Raw genomic sequence first — 23,657 nt, 5'->3', positions numbered from 1 at the left:
ATTATGCGATGGAAACACTCGAGACCAACTGCATAAAACTCTCTAAAACCGTCGCGGTACAATCGAAAGACTAAAGTCCAATACACCAATTATAATTCAACATTATTCATCCTTCACTAATCATAAATAATTCAACATCATTAAATAATGATTTTCAAACAGAAAATTTACATGTATGATGTATTTTTTTCTCGAAAAAAAAAACATATTTGGTATACAAAAGTTGACTTTGACTTTAAATAACCCAATTAGCACTTTTCAGGCTTGAAAATGTTAAATAACGAAACTTCTCTAACTGAATTGTTCAATATTTACACGTATGTGTGTACATAGGTATGTATGTATGTACATATATTCGCCAAACTCACGTGATAAATAATCACAAGGTCTCGTGCTTCAGTGAAACTTAGCTAAAGTAAAAATACGTATAGATAAATGCTATCAAATCATTTTGTGCCTGGACAAAATGTACTGTCTCAGTATCTAAATAGTGCCATGATAAAGTAATTATGGTGTAATTCAGTTTATTCTGTTAACGTGCCTTATAATAATAAATAAATAGGTATTTATATTATTTTAGACTATATATTACACAAATACGCTACAGAAATAATAGTAATTTCTATAAGAATAAAATAATGCCTGCTTTATATTATTTTAGACAGTGTAAAATCACTCAGAAATATGTCCATACATTATTCTTTAACGTTATCGCAGATATTTCAAAATCCTTATCACGTTAATTTAGATAATTTATTGACCAACTAACAGTATAATAAATAAAGGAAAAAAAATATTGCACGCTTAAACATACATGTTCACAAAATAATCAACTGCCAATCATTGAAATAAATAGTCCAAATAAAAAAATCTATCATGGTTTCTTTTTTCAATTTAAGAAGATAATTATCATGATAATCAAAATATTTATTACTTAGTATCATTCTAGGACATTTCGGAATGATTCAAGTCAGGACAAGTGGCTTTTATTCTATCGGGAAAATGAATACAATTAAATTTTAGCTTTAGTAGGCAAATCTAGCATAAAATGAAGTAATTGTGACTGACAGAAATGGACTACACCAAAAACACAAAAAAATTAAAACAGGTGGACCTGCTTTTATTAATTATTTTAGGAGTTTTGTGTGCACACAGCATTAAATAAATAGGAGGATAACCTCTATAATTCTAACTTAGTCGACACTGATTTAGATATATTAGTGTCTGCGGAAGAAAAATAATTTCATACAAAAATGTTCTGTTTTTTAATGAATAACTAATGTGCATAACGACGTGTGACGATGTATGCATTGTATTTTTATTGTTCGCATTATTTGAGATGTGCTAAATACTCACACTCAAAAACTCACGTTTGTTTATAATTATGAATAATTAAAAAACCTGTTTTAAATACTAAAATACTACGAACACTAAAAAGTTTGAGATATCAACGAAAAACTTTTTGTTTTATTTTTCTCTTTTTTGGGAACCTACCTTAATACTAGAATTGTTTACGTTTTTTGCATTATTTATACTCAGTCTATATTTATATGAATGTGCAAATCAGCTTAATTTTAATTTCTACTTCTGTAGCCAAATATAGGGTAAGCCCAGGGTAGAGGGTAATGGAATTTTTTTAGGTCCCGTTCATTAAATGCCACTGATAAGTGTTTAATTATCTACGCAATGTGGTCGAGGATTTACTATTATCATTATTTCTTTCATTGTTATACGCATGTATATCTTATAAATTATATTACGGAAACAAATGGTTAATTATCACTAATTATAATAATTCTCGTGAGGAATCCTCCTGCACATCGTACCATATTTTTTAATTCGTTTACATTCACATAATTTATAAAGTGCCCGCAAACGAATATCTTCAAACTAAACTCTAATTACGTCCCTGTAATTCAACCACTAATATCTAATGTCGTGTGTCTGTTTGTTGTAGAGTGGAGTAATGGCCGCGATGTCAGGCGCCCCGCTACTCCTCGCCAACGCTACTCTCACCAGCAAGCTACAAGACGATGACCACAGATACGCAGAGCCTATGAAAAAGAACAGAGATTATGAGTAAGTAGACATTATAAATATGTTCATTACATAATCACGGGACCACAGGGTCTTAATACTAGGATTGGAAGAATAATCGAATCCGTAATCAAAGTTGGGTTATTTTTAATCGAATCCGAATCAGCCCGAGACTCTTAATATTAACATTTTTTAAACTGAAATCATGGCTCTCCTAGCGTACAAGCATAATAGTAGCAGTTTTAAAATGTACCCGGCGCGAGTCAACGTTCCATAATAGGATTAAACCCCTACTGCGGCTAAAAGGAATAATTCAATTCATTGATCAAAAATTGAGCAAGCGTGGTGATAAATGCTCAAACCTTCTTGTGAGTAGAGGCCTTTGGCCACCAGTGGCCACTTATTGGCTGATGATGTGTTGTGATCAGACAATATTGAGACAAATCATAATGATCTGTACTATCAAATCAAAATAAACAAGAAGTCAACTGTAGTGACTCAATTGCTGAATTAAATACATAGAAAACTTCATTCACTTCATAAGCAAAATATAATATAAGTATAATTGTATATTGTACACGTATACTTAGACACGTGAATTTGAAAACATTTTCCTCATTTTCAGAGAGCCCTCACATGTTTACTATTTACATAATCATTTAGATAATTTAGATACAAGAATTTAAATATTTACGTTAAACCGACTAAAGTTTCATTCGATTTACATTCATAAACAGATCATCAAAAACGTTTTAATCTGCTGCAGGCAGAAACTAACTTTATTACAGTGAAATTAACATACCAAAATTAATTCAACCTATCGAAAATTTTGTAATTAAAACTGCCAATGACATTTAATCCAGGACCACATTATAATCAAAAATAGAATAGCCTCCTAAAATATTGTAGCCGCAGCCTTTTGAGGGGCTAAAGTCATCCAACGACTTCTCCCGCCTTGGGCGAGGCGAGAAGGAGTGTCAGACTAAAACTGACTAAAGACCACCCAGTTCTTACTCCTGCTTTGCGAGTCGGGGCTCCAGTAACCCGCTAGGTAATCCGCAGCTCCGGTTAGCCGGAGCCTACTCCTTCATAGAAAAATAGGCGTGGTGCCATAATTATTATACCAACAACAAATATTATTTATAAACAGCATTTAGGACCACATTATTAAGTACTTGCTAATAAGCTGTTCACGGTTTAAATATTATTTTATAAGTAGGCATAGAAATTAGTACATTATATTTATTTTATCACTAAAGGCCTATGTGGTTCGTTCTTTGAAGATTTTTTAGCGTAGTTACTAAAGGCATCGGCCATGCGTTTAACATGTTAACCGCCGCGTAGATCATTGGTGAACTACGCATGAGAAGGATTTGCCTTCAACAATTTTCTGTTGGCAGTCAAACGCTTTAAAAGAGGTTGTTTAGTCTTAATCTTAATCACGTACCTACAGTTTTTATTACCTCTATCTTCATATAATAAAGTTTATCTTCATACAAGATAAACTCTATCTTTATATAAGATAGTTTTATTCGAATACATTCAAAACTGTATCTACTTATAAAATTGTATTTATATGGTTGAGGTAGGAAAGCGTTGCAAGAGAAACTCTTTTCAATTAAATCTAGAGTTAAAATATATAAAGAAACCTATGTTGAATAATTATTTTCAGTACCGTAGTATCATTAACATAAATATGCTGCATGTTATATATTTATTACTTTATCTATTTTCCTTGAGCAGCCATTTTGGTGGTATTGTACACTCATAAATGCATGACTAATTTATTCATAGTTGATTCTGGACAAAAACTTTGCCAAATTTATTTCCTGGAATACCTATCTAGATTTAAATGAAACTGAAGAAGTCTTATTTCGATTTTACTTCATTAAAGTTTAATTCATTCGGAGTCCATGCGACTATAGGAAACTCTGCGACTGGGAATGAATTCAATAGTGAAGTAGTTCCCTAGTTCACTAAATTATAGTATTCTTGGGTACAAATTGAGCTCGCTTGTCGAGTATTGATTTTTTATGCATCGGGTTTTAGCTGCAGTTCAAAAATATACTCTATTCTAGATAGATAGGTTATATTATATTCTATTCATGTTTTGTGGTCTCACCTCTTATCACATAACTGATGCAAAATTCTATATGTGCGCCTAAGCATATAACTTTTGAAGTTGGATATGTCAAGATATTGGAACGATAATTTTCGTCACATTTTTTTAATGGATAAGCTTGTAAACGATCACACGATGGCAAGCAATCGCCGCCGCCTATGGGCACCCGAAACACAAGAGGCGTTACAAGTGTGTTACCGGCCATTTAGGGGTTAGGAATTTGAGGGTTGTTGGGGATTCGAGGATTGTGGAGATTGGGTAACCTCACTTACACGACGAAACACAACGCAAGTGTTGTTTTAAGTCGTTTTTCTGTGAGGCCGTGGTATCACTCCGGTCGAGCCGACCCATTCGTGCCGTAGTACATCTCTCCCATACTTAAACTCACATGACGGAGTCAAAACATAAGAAAATGGTGAAAAGCTTCTTAGTAAATTCAATAAATTCTTATGGGAATCGGCTATCTCAGAAATAATAAGGTAAATACCAAAAGTAGGTCATATCTCTTCCTGGAAAAGTCCCATCAATGGCTGCTAGGAAAATATGAAATATATTAGTTACTAGCTTTTGCCCGCGACTTCGTTCGCGTGGAATAGTGACTTCCGGCAAATTTTTGGTTTTAACCACATAGTTCCCGATCTCGCGGGATCTCTTCAAAAATGAGATGTGGAAGATATTCCAGGGAACTCTTCAAAAATCAACATAATGAGCTCTGCGTTTGAATTTAATAGATGTATACTCACTTAGGGCATTGAAAAAATAGTTTAAAAACGGACTTAAACTAACTTAAAACTAAAGAAAGCTACGAATTACGAATTTATAACAATTAAAAAAGAAACTATATTACACCCTATCCTCTATGCTATAATAACCAAGCTTAAACTAAATAATTTAAAAGAAACGACTTAAATCTAATCTAATTAAAAAAAAATTAGACTTACAATTTTATTAAAAAAACTAACTACAGTAACTACTAATAATCGATATCAAACTAAACCTACGTTAAATAGTTTAACCAAAAAACCAGGAAAACCCAACAAATAAACTTATTAATTGACAAATACAACGAAACCAATTTAGAATATACGAAACAGCAGGACCACTACAGACAAATAATCATACGACTGATAATACACTTTTTCTACGATAGTACCGAAGCGCTCGGCCGATACCCAACCAAATGAATGTAACAAAACCATAGCGCGATCTATTTCAATCCCAACGCCATCTATCGAGGATAAAGACAACTTGGATTATTTATTTATACTCCGTTCGGGCATTTTCTTTGTACTAAAAGTTTAATTATATTGATATTATTGTTTTCATACCTTTTTACTATTTATTTACTTTTTTCGATGAATTAAAACAATAACATGAACCGAAGTCGTGTAACGATCGACATAGAATTATCTATACTCCGTTAGAGCATTTTCTTTGTACTAAATGTTTTATTATATTGATATTATTTTTTTCATACCTTTTTACTATTTATTTACTTTTTTTCGATAAATTAAAACAATAATATGAACCGAAGTCGTGTAACGATCGACATAGAATTATTTATAAATAATTTATTTCTTATTTTTATTTTTTGATTTTTGAAATAAAAATATATCTATGTCCTTTCTAAGGTTCTAAACTATATCTGTACCAAATTTCAACCAAATCCGTCAAATAGTTGCGGAGATTAATGGTATAAGCATAGAATGTTCGACGTGATTCTTTAATTTGACATAACTTTTTTATTTATGAACCGATTGACATGAAACAAACACTAAATGTAAATTTAAGCATCCCACAATATATTCGTGAAAACCGCATCCAACTCGGATCAGCCGTTTCTGAGATTAGCGCGCACAGACGAACAGACAAACAGACAAACAGACAAACAGACAAAAAAAAAGTTAATTACATTTTTGGGTTCGACATCGACATAACAATAACCCCTGTTATTTTTTTTATTTTTATTTTCAATGTACAGACAGCACTTTTCTACGATTTTATTATATGTATAGATTGGAATCCCATCACTAAAAGATCAAACGTTTTAGTGTCTGACGTTGTTTTATATAAAAAAATAGATATATTAATATTTCCATTTGACAACACACACAGCTTTTAGCCGAGCAAAATGTGTACTTACTTTCGTTTATTTAGAAATTTTAGAAAAGTTATTTTCTTCTATCCTCGAAAATACTTGCGTGTAAAGCCTCGTATTCATGGTAAACATTTTGTTTAGCAACAGGGTTGTATAAAAATGGTGCGGGCAACACTTGTGTTACGGAGCTGATCGCGCCATGCTGCAGAGTTGACGGCGAGCGAAAACATCAGTTTTATTAGCTTAAACAAAGTTAGGTTTAAGTTTCCAGGAGCATTCTCGCTATTCATCAACAACTTTGATCAACTATTGCTAAGTAAAATGTTTAGCATGAATACGAGGCTTAATTTCCCGGACTAAGAAAAAGAAATAGTATTCTTCATTTGTTATTGAATATTCTCTTTGAAACAATTCAAGTCGGATGGAGAACGTAGCTCTTGAAAAGTAATGGTTTTTATTCCAAAACTTTGGTACCTATGTTACCTTAAAAAGCGCTGTCTTGCGTATCTTATCAATTATAGTAGAGAAGCTAAGTAATCGGAATACCTAGCAAATTGACATTTGAAAGGCGATTGCTTAAACAATAACCCTGAATGTTATCTTAGCAACGATTATAAATAAATAATACAAACAAAGTAAATACATTTTTGTATGATGTGCATTTCCACATACTCACAAAGTCATCATTATATGAGTGGCAAGACGGTCTTTGCCAAACATAATGAATGACTTTCAGATAATCCTCCCGGCATATTTATAGACTTCCGCGCGGTTTCACCCGATAGGTTGATGCCCCGGCGATCCAACATTTATTCAAATACAAACAAACAATCAAACAAACTCTTTAGCTTTAAATATTAGTATAGATGAAAATATTATAACTTATATTTCATAAACAAAAGAAGATCTGAGATTGGTTTTAACGAAGCCAGTATTTTTATGTAGTTGGTTTAGTCTACTATAGTACCCTAACCAAATAAGGCCTATGCCCCAATAAAGCCTATTTTGAAAATTTCCCTCTTCCCGATGTCAAATGGTCGCCAAAGTTTGTAGAAGTGTGCATGCACATTACTTAACTAATTTGAGCACAGCAAGCAACCCGTGCCGCGATTATGTTGGAACCTACAGACGAAAACAATCACGACATGGAGCGCACTTTAGTTTTTATAAAATTCGAGTAGCGTAAACTGTTAGTATTTTTATATTTATCAGTATACGACGTGCCGTGTTTTGTCTGTATGACAATTATACATTTAGCCATCTCCTCACATTAGTGAAATAGCTATAATATCGGTGTATTTCATATAATCGTTGTTTTGTTTACCTATGTGCCATGTCCTAATAAAGCCTACAAAAAAACGTGTAGGCCTTATTACGGCATAGTTGTTTTTCAGTAATTTCATAGAAAACGGATCACCAGCTTCTGTCAAAAAGAAAGCCAATGGATTTTGCAAAAGATGGAAAACGCTGTTAAAATGGTAGAAAGGGGTAAACAGGGTGAATAGATACAGAAAAGGGGTGAATGGATATTGGGAAATTCTTCATAGTATCTATTCACCCTTCGAATTTTATGCACCCTGTTTTACCCGGTAGGCTGCTGCAGCCAGATATAACTAAAGAAGTACGCACCATCTAAAGAGTAGTTCGACTACACGAAAGCTAGGTCGGTCGCTAAATTGGCTACAGAACAAGAAGTTATTCTCATTCGTTTGACTGATGATGGGGTACCTATGACTTCAAAGATGTTACTTTGGTAATGCATGATGAGAAACTCGTTTAGCCTGATGTATAATGACCAAAATTAATTAATAAGATCTCATTACATTTTTATAAGCATTGACAAATTTTTGTTATAATTAAGAAGTTGAATACTTACTAGTTTTTATTGAGGCCTTATTAAGACATAGGGTTCCCAATAAGGCCAAAGTGTCACTTTAGTTATTTGTGTTTATAAAACTGTATTTTGGTTTCTAAAGCTATTTTGATTCCATTATTACAAAGTTTAATAAATAAATATAAGATTTTGAAATAATCAGTGCATTGTCATTTTAAACCTACGAGCTAGGCGGCAATAAAAATAAGGTAGGCCTTATTTGGTTAGGTTACCTTATCTCCGTTCTAAATAAATCGTTATTATCTTACCTATATAGCAAATTACAGCTTGACTGACTATATCTTGGTCACCTCCAATGGAGTCTAAATTCAGCTGAAAAATTTCCACTGACCGAATTTTTATGAGGCTAATGTCAAGATGATAGTTCTTAAAAGTAAACGTAACTGTTTTTGTTAGTCACAAAATAAATAGCTTTTAAAGTGTGGTTTTAGTAAAAACTACCGAAAGATTAAAGTTTCTTTTGTTGTAGACACTTTTTACCGTTGTGTTTATTTAATCGTACACTGTGAAACTGAGGATTTTTGATACTACTGGTGATGGAGTTTTTAGATAGCAATCATAATATTATTTTTATACTGAATTTTATCTTAGTGTACCTATTGCAATAATTAACTCATGCGATTTTCAAACAATAGTAAAATATTGTAAGTATACTCGTAGTAATTGAAAATACTTTGATATTACCTTTATTATTTTACAAAAAATAGTCTAGACGTAAATATTTACTGGACTTTTAAATGTTATTGCCAAATTCCATCCTGAAGGGAACAATAAAGTCTTGATGTAGAAATTTTTATATTAAAAATTAAATATGAGGTCCAGCTAGACAACTATTCAGATACATATTTTCTATCAAATGCAACATACAAATTATCATTTCTCATCATCGACCAAAACTAATGAAGATAAGACTAGTTTTTAACTATGAGTAAAAATGTCAAGAATAACATCCCTCCCTTTTCGCCTAATACAAATGATTGGTCATGAATTTGCCATAACAGTGACAATTATATATTTTTTTAATAAGAACAATATCATTTACTTTCAAAGGTATATACCAGCTTGATATGTTTTTGAAACAATTTTTCTTCGTCAAATCAATACATAGGTAACTAAACTCTGCAATGTAATAAATATAATAAATAACTGTTGGACTATTAGAAGAAAAACTTGAGTGTTCTGCAATTAATGATAACGATAAACACCTAGCAATAAACGAGAGTTCACGATGAACGGAGAAGGCAACTTGAACTGCAGTAACACTACAATTAGTTGATTACATTTGCAAGTCACAACCGTTTTATTTTTTCTAATTATCAATTCTTTACTTTATGTTAATGCTAAAGAATGTATTTGTTTTGTTAAATGCATTAATCTATGAACTACTTATTCAAATTAAAAAAGGTTTTGTGTAGGGTAAGTCCATTAATGAAGGAAGGCTACAAGCTATAAAATATCTATAACAATTTCAATACGCTACGACAATATAAATGAGTTGACGAACGGTGGCAAGAAAAACTGCTTCGTAGAATCTACTTATATTAGTTAAATAGGTATAGGGTAGCTAACCTGGTTATTCAAGTGTAATTTTTTGACTGCAGGTTGGCGCGGTTGGGCAACTGGCTGCCTGTAGCGGGTTCGATTGCACGGAGAAACACTGTGTGATTCACAAATTTTGCTATCTGGGTGTCATGTGTTGTGAACTTGTATATTTGTAAACACCTACGATACAGGAGAAAATCCTACAACGTTTTTATAACAGAAAAAAGAAAGAAAAAGATTTCCATCGATGTTTGACCATCACTACATAGTATACATATAACTAAGTCGCTTTATCTGGCCCTATCTATGTCCTTTTGTATGCTTAAATCTTTAAAACTACGCAACGGATTTAGATGCGGGTTTTTAATAGATAGAGTGAATCAAGAGGTAGATGTTTATATGTGTAATACATGCATAATATATCACCATTACGTCCATGCGAAGCTGGGGCGGATCGCTAGTTCCTAAATAGGTATAGAACAGTTTAAAGAAGACGTATACCTACTTGGGAACAGAATAGACAATTGCCAAAGGAAATGGCAACATAAGTAGATTGAAAAGTACATATTTGCCTATGCCAATAGGTAACAAGCATGTTATTGTTATGTGTGTAATTAAAACAGCTACTGTTATGTTAACGGAACATCGTTTTTAATTACAGATGGCAAGTGGTATGGAGAAACGTGTTCGCATTCGTATACCTGCATGCCGCAGCCTTGTACGGATTCTACTTGATGTTCACCGGGAAAGTTAAAATATGGACCATTTTATTCGGTAAGTAAATACTCGTGTATGATATTCATTTTATAATACGTACAAGTTTGTATTCGAAATTCTCTCGTGCGACGCTGAGCTGAGCATCTAGTGCAAATATGATTTTAAAGTTATTTGAATTTGCTTATTCTATTTCGTATATCTCCTAGGGACCAATACCATTTTAATTCTTACTTTGAAGCAATCCCAAGTTTATGCATATGATATTTTGTGTAAATAAGTTTTATCACTAGAAGACTTCATTAATAATATTTGAAATATCAACATCAGTAATAAGTTTAGTTAACCAATCTCAGATTAATTAAAACTATTTGAAATTTCACAACTTATATACATAGATCTCTTAATAAATTTGTCTTAGATTCGGCCTTCAGATCTGGCGATGTACTTAATTACCCCTGATATATGTCAAAGCGCTCACCCTCTAATTACACAAGAACTATAACGAGAAGTGGATGTTACATTATTTCACTGCATGTCTTTGTCTATGCATCCTTGATTATTCATCGGATGTTAATGAATTTGGATATGCATCAGAAACACCGTATTCTATTTATTAATCACGTCTCTGGTCGGACATATGTGTACTGCCATCTGAACAGGTTCGCTCAATCTGTTGTGGTTCTCTCCTCAAAAGACCACTACAGAATCAACTTGCATGGTTCTCTCACATTATTCTTTATTATATTTGATTTGTCTAGACTTTAGAAGAGACTATTACCTTTGTTTTTGTTTCGGCATTTCTTCTCAGAGAAGTCCGGATAAGAAACGCCGGCCTTATTTAGTTATTTTAAAGATAGTTTTATAAAAGAGTTATCATGTAAACAATTTACAAAAAATAAATATTTACATTTATGTCTAATTCTGTTTCCAGGTTTACTATTCGCAATAATGGCAGGTATGGGCGTGACGGCGGGCGCGCACAGGCTATGGGCGCATCGCTCATACAAGGCGCGCTGGCCACTTCGCCTGTTCCTAGCTCTAATGCAGACAATGGCCTTTCAAAATCACATATACGAATGGGTCCGAGATCACAGGTCAGTAGTACCAAAATTCTTTAAAATTCAACTCTATTATGTTACAATGAAGTCGGAAATCTATTGACGTTTGTAGTCGGTTGATGAGCTTGCATCTGTAGTAATATCTATTACAATGGAGAAAGTCTGAGTGTCCGTTGTCCAATCATGCAAAATGTCTGAATAGATTTGGGTTGGTTATGTTATAGAGATAACTGTGACCTGAATTAACATTTTATAGCTATTTAGCTATAAGATGTTAATTATAGCTGTGTATTGAATTATCACAAAATAAAAATATCGAATAATTCTACTAATAAAGAATTTTTAATAACGAAATTATTCATGGTACGGTACAGGAAATTAAATTCATATTCAATGACTGATTATTATAATTAAAAGTCTATTTCGTCACTTTAAACGCCACGGGGCTCACCGGTGACCGACGTTAGCGGAGGATTGCTTTCAACAGTTTTCTATTGGCAGTCAAAGACTTAAATCTTTCTTTTCAAGACGGTTTCATTTGAGCCATTGATATGATTTATTGAGGTTTCTTTAAATCCATTGGCATTATACGAACCAAAATTGGAATGGATATTGAAAAACTACGTTAATGATACGAGTAAATATAATTACATCAATAACACGCCTAACCTTAACAAAAAAATTACCTCAAATAGTTTTTTTTTTACAAAAATCAAAGGTCAAAAGTAAAGAATTTGAAAATAAAGTTACTGTATCGTTGACACTGACTAATTAGCACCATATTGGTACTTTTTAGCGAACATACATGGACATTCCAATATCTAAGTTCAATATTTCGTTGGCCATGAAATATGAAATGAGGTTTACATTATAAATCAGCAGGTTGTTGAGACTTATTTAATAATAGTAAACATGAACGAGTAACCACCTTTTTTTAAAATACTATTCCTCTACCATGAGTATGAAGCAATAGTATTTGTCGATATACGCTACCTACGACGTAAATTTTTGGTATGGCAAATTTTAGTTCCACAATTGACCGGTAGAGGCGTTGTAAAATTTTGACGTACAAAAAATTTACGTCGTCGCTAACGACTATCAACAAATAATATTTCTTCAAACTTTTGGTAGATGTACTGAATAATTTCATATTAGTAGATAGTAAGTCAGTAGCTACAAATGTTATAATGATGTTACCATATTGTTGGCGGATATTTCGTTAATTTATAGAGGCCATCGGTACTATGTGCGTGTGCTCGGAAATGTACACCGTTGTGCATCATATCATGGCAATCTAGGTGCACTAGGTTTATAAGTTGCTATGAATACAATGTTTCAATGTTTTGAATTAATATACATAGTTAAGACTTATTTTTTTCAAGTCTTTGGCTAAGAAAATGGAACATAAAAATACATTAGATAACTTATTCTATAAAAACGACTTAGCTTACCAGACCTTTTCACCAATTTTTATCTTTTATAGGAGTCTTAATATAACGACTCTATTGCGATAGATCAGAGAGCATAGTACGAGGTTGTTTTACGTTTAACAAGACCTGATTGGTTGTATTAATTGACCGGCCAATCAGAGCGCCGAACGCGCTCTCCTTTCGTTTTCGTTCAGCATAAAGCAAACTCGTACTAAGAAGTACAGAAACATAAACAAATTAATTCGACATACATAAATACATACATACATATCGTCACGCCTTTAATCCCCGAAGGGGTAGGCAGAGGTGCACATTATGGCACATAATGCCACTGTACAATGTACCTACACCTACTTTTCACAATTTATGTTGTAAGTCCCATGTAATAGGTGGTGAGCCTATTGCCATATACCGGGCACATTTCCAGGCTCCGTGCTACTACTGAGGAATTTTTCGAAAATCCGAAAAAAGCCCAGCAGTGCTTTGCCCGATCCGGAAATCGAACCCGAGACCCCTTGTCCTTCAGTCGCACTTGCGACCACTCGACCAATGAGGCAGTCGTAATTCGACTGCAAGTTTAATGAATACTTTTTCCATTGAAACAGAGTTCACCACAAATTCACGGAGACGGACGCAGACCCTCACAATGCGAGACGAGGCTTCTTCTTCTCCCACATCGGCTGGCTGATGGTGCGCAAACATAAGGACGTGTTCGAAAAGGGCGCCACCGTCGACATGTCCGACTTGGAGAAAGATCCGATCGTTATGTTCCAAAAGAAGTAAGTGTCCTTTTCGAAATTACTCTAACTGCTGTACTCAGAGTCATTTAGTTGTTACTTAGTCCCAGTCAGTCCTTAGCGATTGTTTTCCATACCAATTCGTTACTAAGGAATAGTTTAAGTAATCATTAAATGTCTCCGAGTACGGCAGTAAGACATATTGTACATGAACTAAAAGTTCCACTGATGATCGATTGGAAGGAAAATAAGATAAGGCTACCTCGCACATTAACGAAAAATTAATATACTACACGACTTATTCCCGAAATCAGCTCTATTAACTAACCTATTCAGTTGAACGAGAGAAAATTAATACTAATTATTACCTGTTTCTGACTGACAAAGAGTAAGACAAACTTTTTAGTTGTTACCTCGTCCTTACACTTTCAATAATTAAAATTTACCTTATCAACTTTGTTTAAAAGGAAGAATCTAAATCAAATTGTAACATTTCTATTCATTACAATTTAAACCCAAAATATCACGTAACAACTCGAACTTACAATTAGAATAATTGAGTTTATAATCCCTATTGATAATTAAAATTCCTAGTCAATAGGACTATAAAACAATATAACAGTGCTTTACAAAACCTTGATATTCTAAGATCTAGATCACTAGTATACATAAGTAGGTTCTAAGTATAGATCAATTTATTTTCAAGACTAGAAATATTAGGATGTATTCAAACAAAGTATCATTGACGAATACGATCCATCCATTACTCCAATGTATTTGTCAACCTAATTAGTGTCGGGACTGGAAACAATACATGAATACTAGTCAAGATAGAACTTATAAAACAAAAACACAGTATTAATTTGACGGTCTAGAGTTAATATTTAGGTATATTATGAGTTTATCATGTTTTTTTTAATGTATAAGCCGGTAAACGTGCAGACGGATAACCTGATGGTAAGCAATCGCCGCCGCCCATGGACATCCGAAACACCAGAGGCGTTACAAGTGCGTTGCTGGCCTTTAGGGGGTTAGGAGTTTGAGGATTGTTGGCTGTTGGAATCTGGGATTGGGAAGATTAGGAAGGGGTAATTGGGACTCCGGTAACCTCACTCATGTTTTCGAAAATTGTTAATCATAGTACAAAACCTGCGTATGTCAAAAGGATCGTTATTAAGTGCATTGAACTTATGAACATTTGATGAAAAATGCGTATTGCAATTTAATAGATGTTTCATTCTAAATTCATCATTGCTTTTTTTTTGGCACAAACAAGTTTATGATAAAGTGCAATCTATGATCTTTGAACTTGTCGCTTCCAGTGAAGTTAGTCTCCTCGTTATAAAGATTTATTTGTGAACAATATGACACACTTTTCCGTCTCTGGGAAGCCATTAGAGAGTTGCAGCGCTGTGCATATGTTTCATTGTTCATTTAATACGAGACATCAGAACCAGTGTCTCTATTGTTATAGGATAAAGGTATATATTTCCTTGTTTCATTTAATTAAGATGTGTGCTGTACTTTCACCAATAGTGAGGTGGGAGCAGATAAAAAATAATTATGAGTGTCAAACAAAACTAATAATTAGGATGTCCCTAATTAAAAAATTCAAAGGTCGCCACAGTAGATTTTATTGCGCTAACTGTTCAGTCAACCTGTTATAAGTATATCATTTACAAGTTAGATATGACGCCACTAATAATTTACTCAATAGAATAATATTGGGTAAATATGGGAATTAATTATTATGTTTTTCGGCTTACTCGCGTAATTATTTGACCTGTAACTCGAGTAGTTTAGTCGACTAGTCGGAATGCTGCTCATGAATATGAGCCTCTAGCATGGCTTGAAAGTTATAATATAATGAGGGAATTCTTTACTTTTTCAAATTGCATTAGGTACCATTTTCAGTCTTAAAAAACTGCAGTTTTCTTATAGGTATTAAAATGTCAGATTAGTATTGTAAAGGAATCTGGACAGTGAATAGATCTTTATAAATTGTATGTCTGGAACTGTCTTCAATGACCATTAAGTTTTGAAATGTCTGATCCTGACAGTAAATCTCGGGCATTTCGCAATTAACGTTCCTTTGTAGTTTTATTGAGCCTTTTATTTCAACTGTGAGTAATGTTCTTGCAAATAGGTAATTGTTAGACTTGAACTAGGATTATTAGTATTTTTTCCACATTTGATTCATTTAGTTTACAATTATATGATTACTAAATCGACTGACAACACTTTAATGGCTGGTAAAGGAAACTGAAATTATTTGATCTTTTAGTACTCGAACTACAGTGATTTAAAAAAATACTAAGTACGTATATGGAATGAGGAAAAACGTTCTGTAATAAAATTCGCAAAAGACATTTTATAAAAACGTCCATTACATAATTATTACCATTTACTTTCCAGAACATATATGGTGGTGATGCCGCTCCTTTGCTTCGTGGTCCCGGCCTGGATCCCATGTTACTTCTGGGGTGAGAACGCGTGGTACTCCTGGTATGTGGCCTCTATAACCAGATACACCGTGGCCTTGCATTTCACCTGGCTCGTCAACTCAGCTGCCCACATCTGGGGCAACAGGCCCTACGATAAGTAAGCAACATTTCACTTTTTACCGCTCGTCATTACATTATACGGATATTCAGTGAAAGTTAAAATAAAATCCAATGATAACTTGACCGCGTTATGCTTCGGTTAAGTCTTGGAAACCATTTATTGGTCATACCTAAAAATAGGGTGTGTATCTGTATATTTGCCTATATAGATACATACCCTACAGCGTGCGATACTCACTTTTTGTGGCTGGTATTATGTAGATGGTTTCTAACAAAAATATAATACTTAACGACCGGCGACGACGACCCGAATTGTGGATTAAAGTCTCATCTAACTACGTGAGTTTAACTAGAAATGAAGACTAGATAATTAGGAAAATATAACTGTAATGAATCACATTTAGTGTCTATTTTATCAAAGTGAAACATTTAGTTAAAAATTTAGGGAGTCTCTAGGCGACGTAATTTTATTTAGATTTGTCTCCAAGCCGATGTTGCCTAGCGTATTATTAAAGTTAATCTTGTAGAGTAAAAGACTTGTTTAGGTACACTAAAAATTAGGAATTTTCCTCGCAATTATTTTGAAAGTTCTACAAATAAAGAAAATTCTAGTGCCTACACAATGACTAACACAAATTTCAGTTTACGTGCAGGAATATATTATTACGTACACCTTCGGTTGTGTTTACATTTATCATTTTTCAACCGTATCTATAGAGTTATAAGGTTTAATTTACTTTGGTCAAGATATCGCGTGATCGTACATTATGTAACACACATTAACTAACTACCAACATCCTGATATTTCAGTCAATTTATTTCGCTCACTTACAGAAAGTTACAAATTTAATTAACAACGCGAAAATAATGACTAATACTTAGGTAAGGTTGGGAAAACCTATAACAATAGATAGGTACCATTTAGGTAATTCTAAGTAATCTTTTAACTTCAATTCTCTTTACTTGCATTGGATAGTATTAATCGAAATTTTTGCCCATACCTGCCTTAGTTTTACGATTGTTCTTAGAAGTCTATAGCCTCAATTTTTTCTTTATGAGAAGCATTTGTTAGTAGAACAGGTATATAGGTATCTAAGTAGATCTGAACTGTCGAAAATACTTCTGAAATAATGGCTAAATAAACTCCTACATTATCTACTACAACGGTATTGTTATAGACACAAAAGAGTTAAACAAAGCATTTTGTAACTGGAACAAAAAGTAGCGTTCATTATAGGCAGATAACGAGATATTAAAATTTTAATTAATATCTAAACTGAAGCTTAAGTTTTCATGGTAATTAAGCAAAATGATTAGACATTTTACTTACACATTACTAATTTACAGCTCCTACGAGAAAACTAGTAATATACACTAACGTGACTTATTGCTATTACAGGAACATAGGCGCTACAGACAACAAGGCGGTCGCAATCTGCGCGTTCGGCGAAGGTTGGCACAATTACCACCACGTCTTCCCTTGGGACTACAAAGCAGCTGAACTCGGAAATTACAGCACAAACCTATCCACTGCTCTCATTGACTTCGCCGCTAAACACGGTGAGCATCCAAGAACACTTAATATTTCAGTTATTCTGAGACGCTAGTTAATATAACCATTAATATTATATTAACTGTCTTGTCTTCAACTGTGAATTTCTGTTAATAGAGACATTTATTATAAAGTGTCTTGTGAGTAAAATAGCCTTTAGCAACTCTACGTCTTTATGAAAGACTGAAGAGAAACCATATAGACACAATGAATGAGTATACATTGAGTGTATTACCTTAAACGTAATTTACTTACCTTGAGTGAATGTAATTTTCCCTACATAGCTAATGGAGGAATTTTCCGTTTTCTTATTAAAAAAATGCTTTTTCGGTTCTCACACAATTTTTTCCGTCCACAGGTTTAGCATATGACTTGAAAACGGTGTCAGCCGAAATGATCCGACAGAGGGTGAACAGGACGGGTGACGGTTCTCATCCATGGACCAAGGACAGCCAAGAGGAAGAACATTATCATCCTGAGAACCCAGTGTGGGGCTGGGAAGACACGGATATGACTGAGGAAGAGAAACAATTCGCTGAAATCGTCCACAGAAAAACTGAATAGGTTCCTCGCGTTGCGGAATTTGTTTTAATTTTTCTTCTATACGAAATGAGAGTCCCTACAAAGGTGACTGACTGTTGTATTTTGTGTATTTGTGAGCATTTTATGTGTAAAAAATAATTCTTAATCCTCCTTAGTTAGGTACAAAGCATTGTTTCCGTCATGCTCTAGTTTGATATAAAATTCGCTCAATTATTTTTAGTTATAGTGTGTCGGTTAATTATTATTAATGATGGAAAGAATATAATAAATTTCGATGTTGTAAATAACAAATTGTGGATGTAATATTCGTATATACCTACTTTAAAAGATCTGTTCTGAAGTGATGATGGAACACGCAGCAGAATGATTCTGTTAGGGTATATAATAAGATTAGCTGCATTCATCCGACCGTCGATGTCTTGCGTGGGGCCAAGTTAGATGTACTTACTACATAGGAGAACAGATGTAGTTATAATACATAAGTGACTGAAGCAGCTTATGTTTCTTATACTACGTTAGTATTTAGTATATATCGTACATTTGTATGTGATATTGTTCTGATGGTGACTGTTAAAGATATTTATTTTTAATTTTAAATTTTACTAAGAGCCTTTGCAGCGTCATGTTTGAAGAAAGCGTGGAAAATCTGTCGCAACTTTTGAAAATGATGCTTTTTTTTAATGTATAAGATTAAGGCCCTTAGTGAAACTTGACACAAAGTTGATGTAAGTTTTTAATTTATTTAGCAGCGTAACTTCGGTTGGGGTCTGCTTGTAATAATGTTCATATCGGCCACACTGAGAGATCATGCTTTATGACGTAGTAAGTGTGCGAGTGCAGGTACTAGTATAACATTTTTTGTAAATTAAATCTTTATATTTTAATAAATAGTGAATCGTTCTTCCTTTGTTTCATTGTTCGTAACCTTTTTTTTTTTTTTTTTTTTTTGATGCCGGGGCAAAACCTTCAAAAGGCGCCTAGTGCTTTTTGGGGAGAAAGACGTTAGTGTTACCTCACTAAAATTATTGTTCGTAACCTACGTTGCTTATTTATTCATCAATATTATTTCTGGTAAGCATTAACTGCTTGACTGCCGGTATACAAGACAAAATAGAAAATACATTGTGTCTCGTGTAGATCCGAGTTTCGGCACACGACGGGTGATTGTGATCGCGTTCGATTACTAACTCATTAATATTGACAGTCATATTATAAAAGGCATGATGATACTATTATTCTCTCATCGTTGATAACAAGAGATCCAGTCAGATAATGCATACATGTTTATGTTATAACAAGCATCTTGAACTATATTATGTTAATCTTAAGATCCATTTTAGGTCCAAACCGACCCTGAAATATTTGAGGGTCCTAACTAGTTGTATAAACATTGGTTGGGATCTCAAATGGATATTTAGACTGATATTATATCCTAAGACAGTCCCTCAAATATCCGGAACTGTTAGTTTGTGTTAGTATCTGTCTTGTTATGCCATCTGGGGTCGGAATCAGCATAATGGACTAAAGATATCAAATACAACCGCCAAGAAAATAAATACAGTAATATGTAAGTATGGTTATTTCTGAGAATCGGGTTCGGAGAAATTCTGGTCAAGGCCATTAATACTTTTTTCATGTGGTTTGATTTTCTCATTCATTCATAAAAATGGTGACATTTACATTATTGAAATCAGTTGCTTCTCACAGTTGCCTCCTTTGATATATGTATATAAGTTTTAATCGTGTTATTTATTGGATAAAGGTTTCTAAAGGTTTCTTGTGTTAATTATTATGTTATCGGCTTACTCACGTAATGTTTTGACGAGGAACTCGACTAGTTTCAAGCCATGCTAGAGGCTCATATTCATGAGTAAGCCGATAACATAATAATTATTTAAGTATGTCTCACGAAAGTTAATAAAATCGTTTCTTGTGTTTCTTTCTTTTATTTCGCGGACCATTTTTTGTCTTATTAGGACCACAAGTTATGGACTCCAGATCTATACGTTACATTGGACGACTCGTACATAATTATTGTGACATTCAAGTACCTATTTATTGCATCCATACTGTACTACACCCACATAGAGGTAAGAAATTCAATTTTAAGTAACAATTTCAGGAATCTATCGGGTTCAGCAATAATTTAAATTTGTAGGAAAGGCAAATGCCTTCTTCAATCTAAATAGATTGAATTCAACAAACTAAGCTTGTGGAAGTAGGTACGGAAAATAACTTCATGCGTAGTTTGACTGATTGGCCGATAATACGACCATCTGTAAATTGAGCACGTACAATCGTAACCTACATTTCATTTGAAGATCAATTATTAGATTTTTATTACAATTTTGATAGCTTTAATGAATCCGGTTGGTAGAGAATGAGAAATTACTAAAGTTACAACTAAACATAAATGTTTTCGTAAAAATGTGGGGTATGTTTATTACCTGTTTTATTATGTAAAAACTTATGAACAAGACCTGATAAGATTTAGCATAGAGATAAGTTATAATATGGAAGTCTTTACATATGTGGTAACATAGTCTGAAGTAAATTACAATAACACTATAAACCAATGTATAATATTTATTCAATAACCAGTAGAACAGACTAGAAGTACATAATTATGTAGCTATATTTATTAACAACAAAACAAAACAACAAAATACGGAACAAGAGGCAATCGTGGCATAAAAAAAGAAAATGAACTCGAAATGAATTACGAGGTAATCTATTTAAATTACAATCATATAGGAAGAGGCAAGCATTAAGTACATACTATGCATGTTTCTAAAAATGTTACTTTGGAATATTTGGAAAAATACCTCAAAAAATTGCTTTACAATTTTAAACCCTAAATAAGTTAACTAATCAAAGTCAATAAATTAATAACACTAATCTTATAAATAGACTAACGGCAACTAAATCCTTATACACGATTAACTTTGCTATAAATAAGTTAATAACATATACAAAAACAATAAACCTATTTTAAATAATTAAATAATACAGAGTACCATTTCCATGTCCTTTTTTTCGAGTCAGAAATTATAAATATTAAAATGGACAAGACAAATCATTACCTATGTATAAAGGGCAAAACTGTTATAATACGTATAATACTTACAAAATATTAAAGCATTGTGATTCGTCGGGTTCGCTTTGAACCTGGCAAGTCTATATAAAACATACTTTCAACAATATTAATGCTTTTTCTGAATATGTTGGTCTTGGCCCATTAAAGCGACTATTTTACCTTCGCTATACGCTTTCAGCCAATCAGGGTTTAATGCAAATGGTGGCAAAGATTCCATATTTTCAAATTCTACACCCGCTTGCTGTGGGTGGTTCTTCGTTTCATCGTAGACCATTCCATAATGATCCGTATGGATATGTTCCTCATTGTTCGTCGCAGCAAAATGCTGCTTCTCATTCTCATATCCACTATTAACATAAATCACTTTATGTTGGTACTTATCGTTAAAGGCATTGTTCCTGAGTATTGTAAATGTTGCTCCCATTAATGCCATCGAATTCATCATTCCGACCATCAAAGTCATCATCTTTAGTGCCGGCAATATAAACGGAATAATTGCTGATACCACCAGCCCAGGTACTAGAAGAAATGGCGCGTATTTGTAAAACATTTTCTGCACCTTCTTCATCGTGCTTCGGCCAGTTTCCGCAGTGTCACCTGAAAGTACATTTAATATTCTTTCATAAGTGAAATTCTTTAACGTTCTGTATTACGACAACGTTCACTTTCACTGATGTGCCTGCTTGACATTAAACTGTAGTACAATAATTACAGCAAACCATTAAATTCAAATTATAAAGTAAACACGTATCTGCTTAATTGATAATCAATTTTGTTCAGTATACAGTTTAGAAAAAGTGACGGTTGTTTTTTTTTTTGTGTAAACAATAACATTATGTTCATATACGCGTGACTGCACCAGAACTAATAAATTACTAATGGACTTACTTGTATAGATGTCGACACGCATCGTTCCATTTTCTTTGGATCCTAGCTTCACATTGTATCCGGGTATCGTGTCAAAAGCCAGGGACCGATATCGGAGCAATTTTGTGGTATCGTCATAAAGTTGTGTGTATAGCTGTTCGTCAGATACATTACTGTACTTCTTCCATGGGAACTGCTCCACATCTTCAGTCAGGTTGAACTGTTTGGCGGGATTCTGGGCGAACGCTTCGATGGCGCGCTCTGCTCGCCACACACTTAGAGCACTTAGACATTTTGTGGGTCCTAACTCGTGACTACAGGAGAATATACGTTGTATGGGGTGGTAGTGTTGTCCGAGGAGCGAGTGTAGCGTGGTTTGCAAAAGTTGGCGCGACGTTCGCGGGTGTTGGTGTGCGTAAACACACTGGCACGCGGCCACTATCAGCAGTGCGGTGAGCGGTCGCATTGCTGCGGTTCAACTGACGCCAAAGCAGGTTCCCTCACTATCCACTACTCGCTCCAAATGCTAAGTGCATCGCCACTGGCGAAAGCGTTGTTTGGCCGTGTATGAAAAAAGTGTATACTGAGGATTATCTTTTCCTTGACTAGGTTAGGATGACAGGTGCCACTACCAACTTGCTGCGAAATGTGTAATTCATTTATATTATGAAACAAAATTAAATAATTTTTATTTAGATACCATTAGGAAGTAACTGTTTCGTATATTTTAAAGTACTTTAGCTTTTAGTGATTACTTTAGGATAACTATCTTATAATTAGGTGATATCATAAACAATTTTCTTCATCAAAGACTAATCAATCAACCCGATCTCTAACCGCGACAGGTTCACTTCAAGTTTCGTAACATTGCTTACTATACCAACTTAATGTCACTTTCGCGATAGATCGGTGTAACTTTCACACTTTTCAATGGCACCCCTCGCGAATCACATACCTATTTCTAATTTTAATTCCTATTCGTGTCACGATAATGCATTATTCATATTTTAAGACATTATATTCACTTACTATTAAGTTTTCACATGATGACTAAGTAGGTCTGGTAGAATGTTTTCCCAAGAAAGTAGTGTCTCAAGTATGATAACTATTATAATATAATAATTTCTAATAAAATATTATACAACTTTCTACAGAACAAGTGGTTATTTATTATAACGCAATATAATAAGTTTCTTTGTCGACTAATAAAGTTGTGATTAGACCCAGGTTACCTAGACGACTACATAGTTCGAAGCAGAAAATACTTTCGGCATAAACTTTACCTTTGTGTAACATATGTACGCGTTTTAGGTTTACTATAGGTTCAAAAATTTAATCGGATTATTCAGTACCTGCCTACCATCAGAATGAAAGCTAAAGATGGGCTGTAGAAACCATT

At 33.6% G+C, this 23,657-nt stretch overlaps 2 protein-coding genes and 1 long non-coding RNA gene across 3 annotated transcripts in view; 1 reads left to right on the top strand and 2 right to left on the bottom strand.

The window, feature by feature from the left end:
* Nucleotides 1-19,194, top strand: part of LOC118264926 (acyl-CoA Delta-9 desaturase) — a 36,036-nt gene extending 16,842 nt beyond the window's left edge. The window contains exons 2-8 of the mRNA XM_035577594.2: nucleotides 1,958-2,079; nucleotides 10,355-10,467; nucleotides 11,342-11,504; nucleotides 13,504-13,677; nucleotides 16,051-16,236; nucleotides 17,599-17,759; nucleotides 18,110-19,194. Coding sequence (XP_035433487.1) covers nucleotides 1,967-2,079; nucleotides 10,355-10,467; nucleotides 11,342-11,504; nucleotides 13,504-13,677; nucleotides 16,051-16,236; nucleotides 17,599-17,759; nucleotides 18,110-18,315 — 1,116 coding nt within the window. The 5' untranslated portion in view covers nucleotides 1,958-1,966 and the 3' untranslated portion in view covers nucleotides 18,316-19,194. The remainder of the gene's footprint in view (nucleotides 1-1,957; nucleotides 2,080-10,354; nucleotides 10,468-11,341; nucleotides 11,505-13,503; nucleotides 13,678-16,050; nucleotides 16,237-17,598; nucleotides 17,760-18,109) is intronic.
* The window catches only part of LOC126912697 (uncharacterized), a 59,682-nt gene that overhangs the window by 4,296 nt on the left and 31,729 nt on the right, over nucleotides 1-23,657 (bottom strand). The gene's annotated exons all lie outside the window — the stretch shown is intronic.
* On the bottom strand, nucleotides 20,863-22,773 carry LOC118264934 (uncharacterized). The gene is made up of 2 exons (XM_035577605.2): nucleotides 22,280-22,773; nucleotides 20,863-21,988 (listed from the first exon to the last, which is right to left on the bottom strand). The coding sequence occupies exons 1-2, from the start codon at nucleotides 22,722-22,724 to the stop codon at nucleotides 21,498-21,500; spliced, it is 936 nt and encodes a 311-aa protein (XP_035433498.1). The 5' UTR covers nucleotides 22,725-22,773; the 3' UTR covers nucleotides 20,863-21,497.

This window comes from Spodoptera frugiperda, chromosome 28 (assembly GCF_023101765.2).
Source record: "Spodoptera frugiperda isolate SF20-4 chromosome 28, AGI-APGP_CSIRO_Sfru_2.0, whole genome shotgun sequence".
Classification (NCBI taxonomy): Eukaryota; Metazoa; Arthropoda; class Insecta; order Lepidoptera; family Noctuidae; genus Spodoptera; species Spodoptera frugiperda.
Note: the sequence above shows the minus strand (reverse complement) of the source record. Positions and strands in the feature narration are given on the sequence as shown.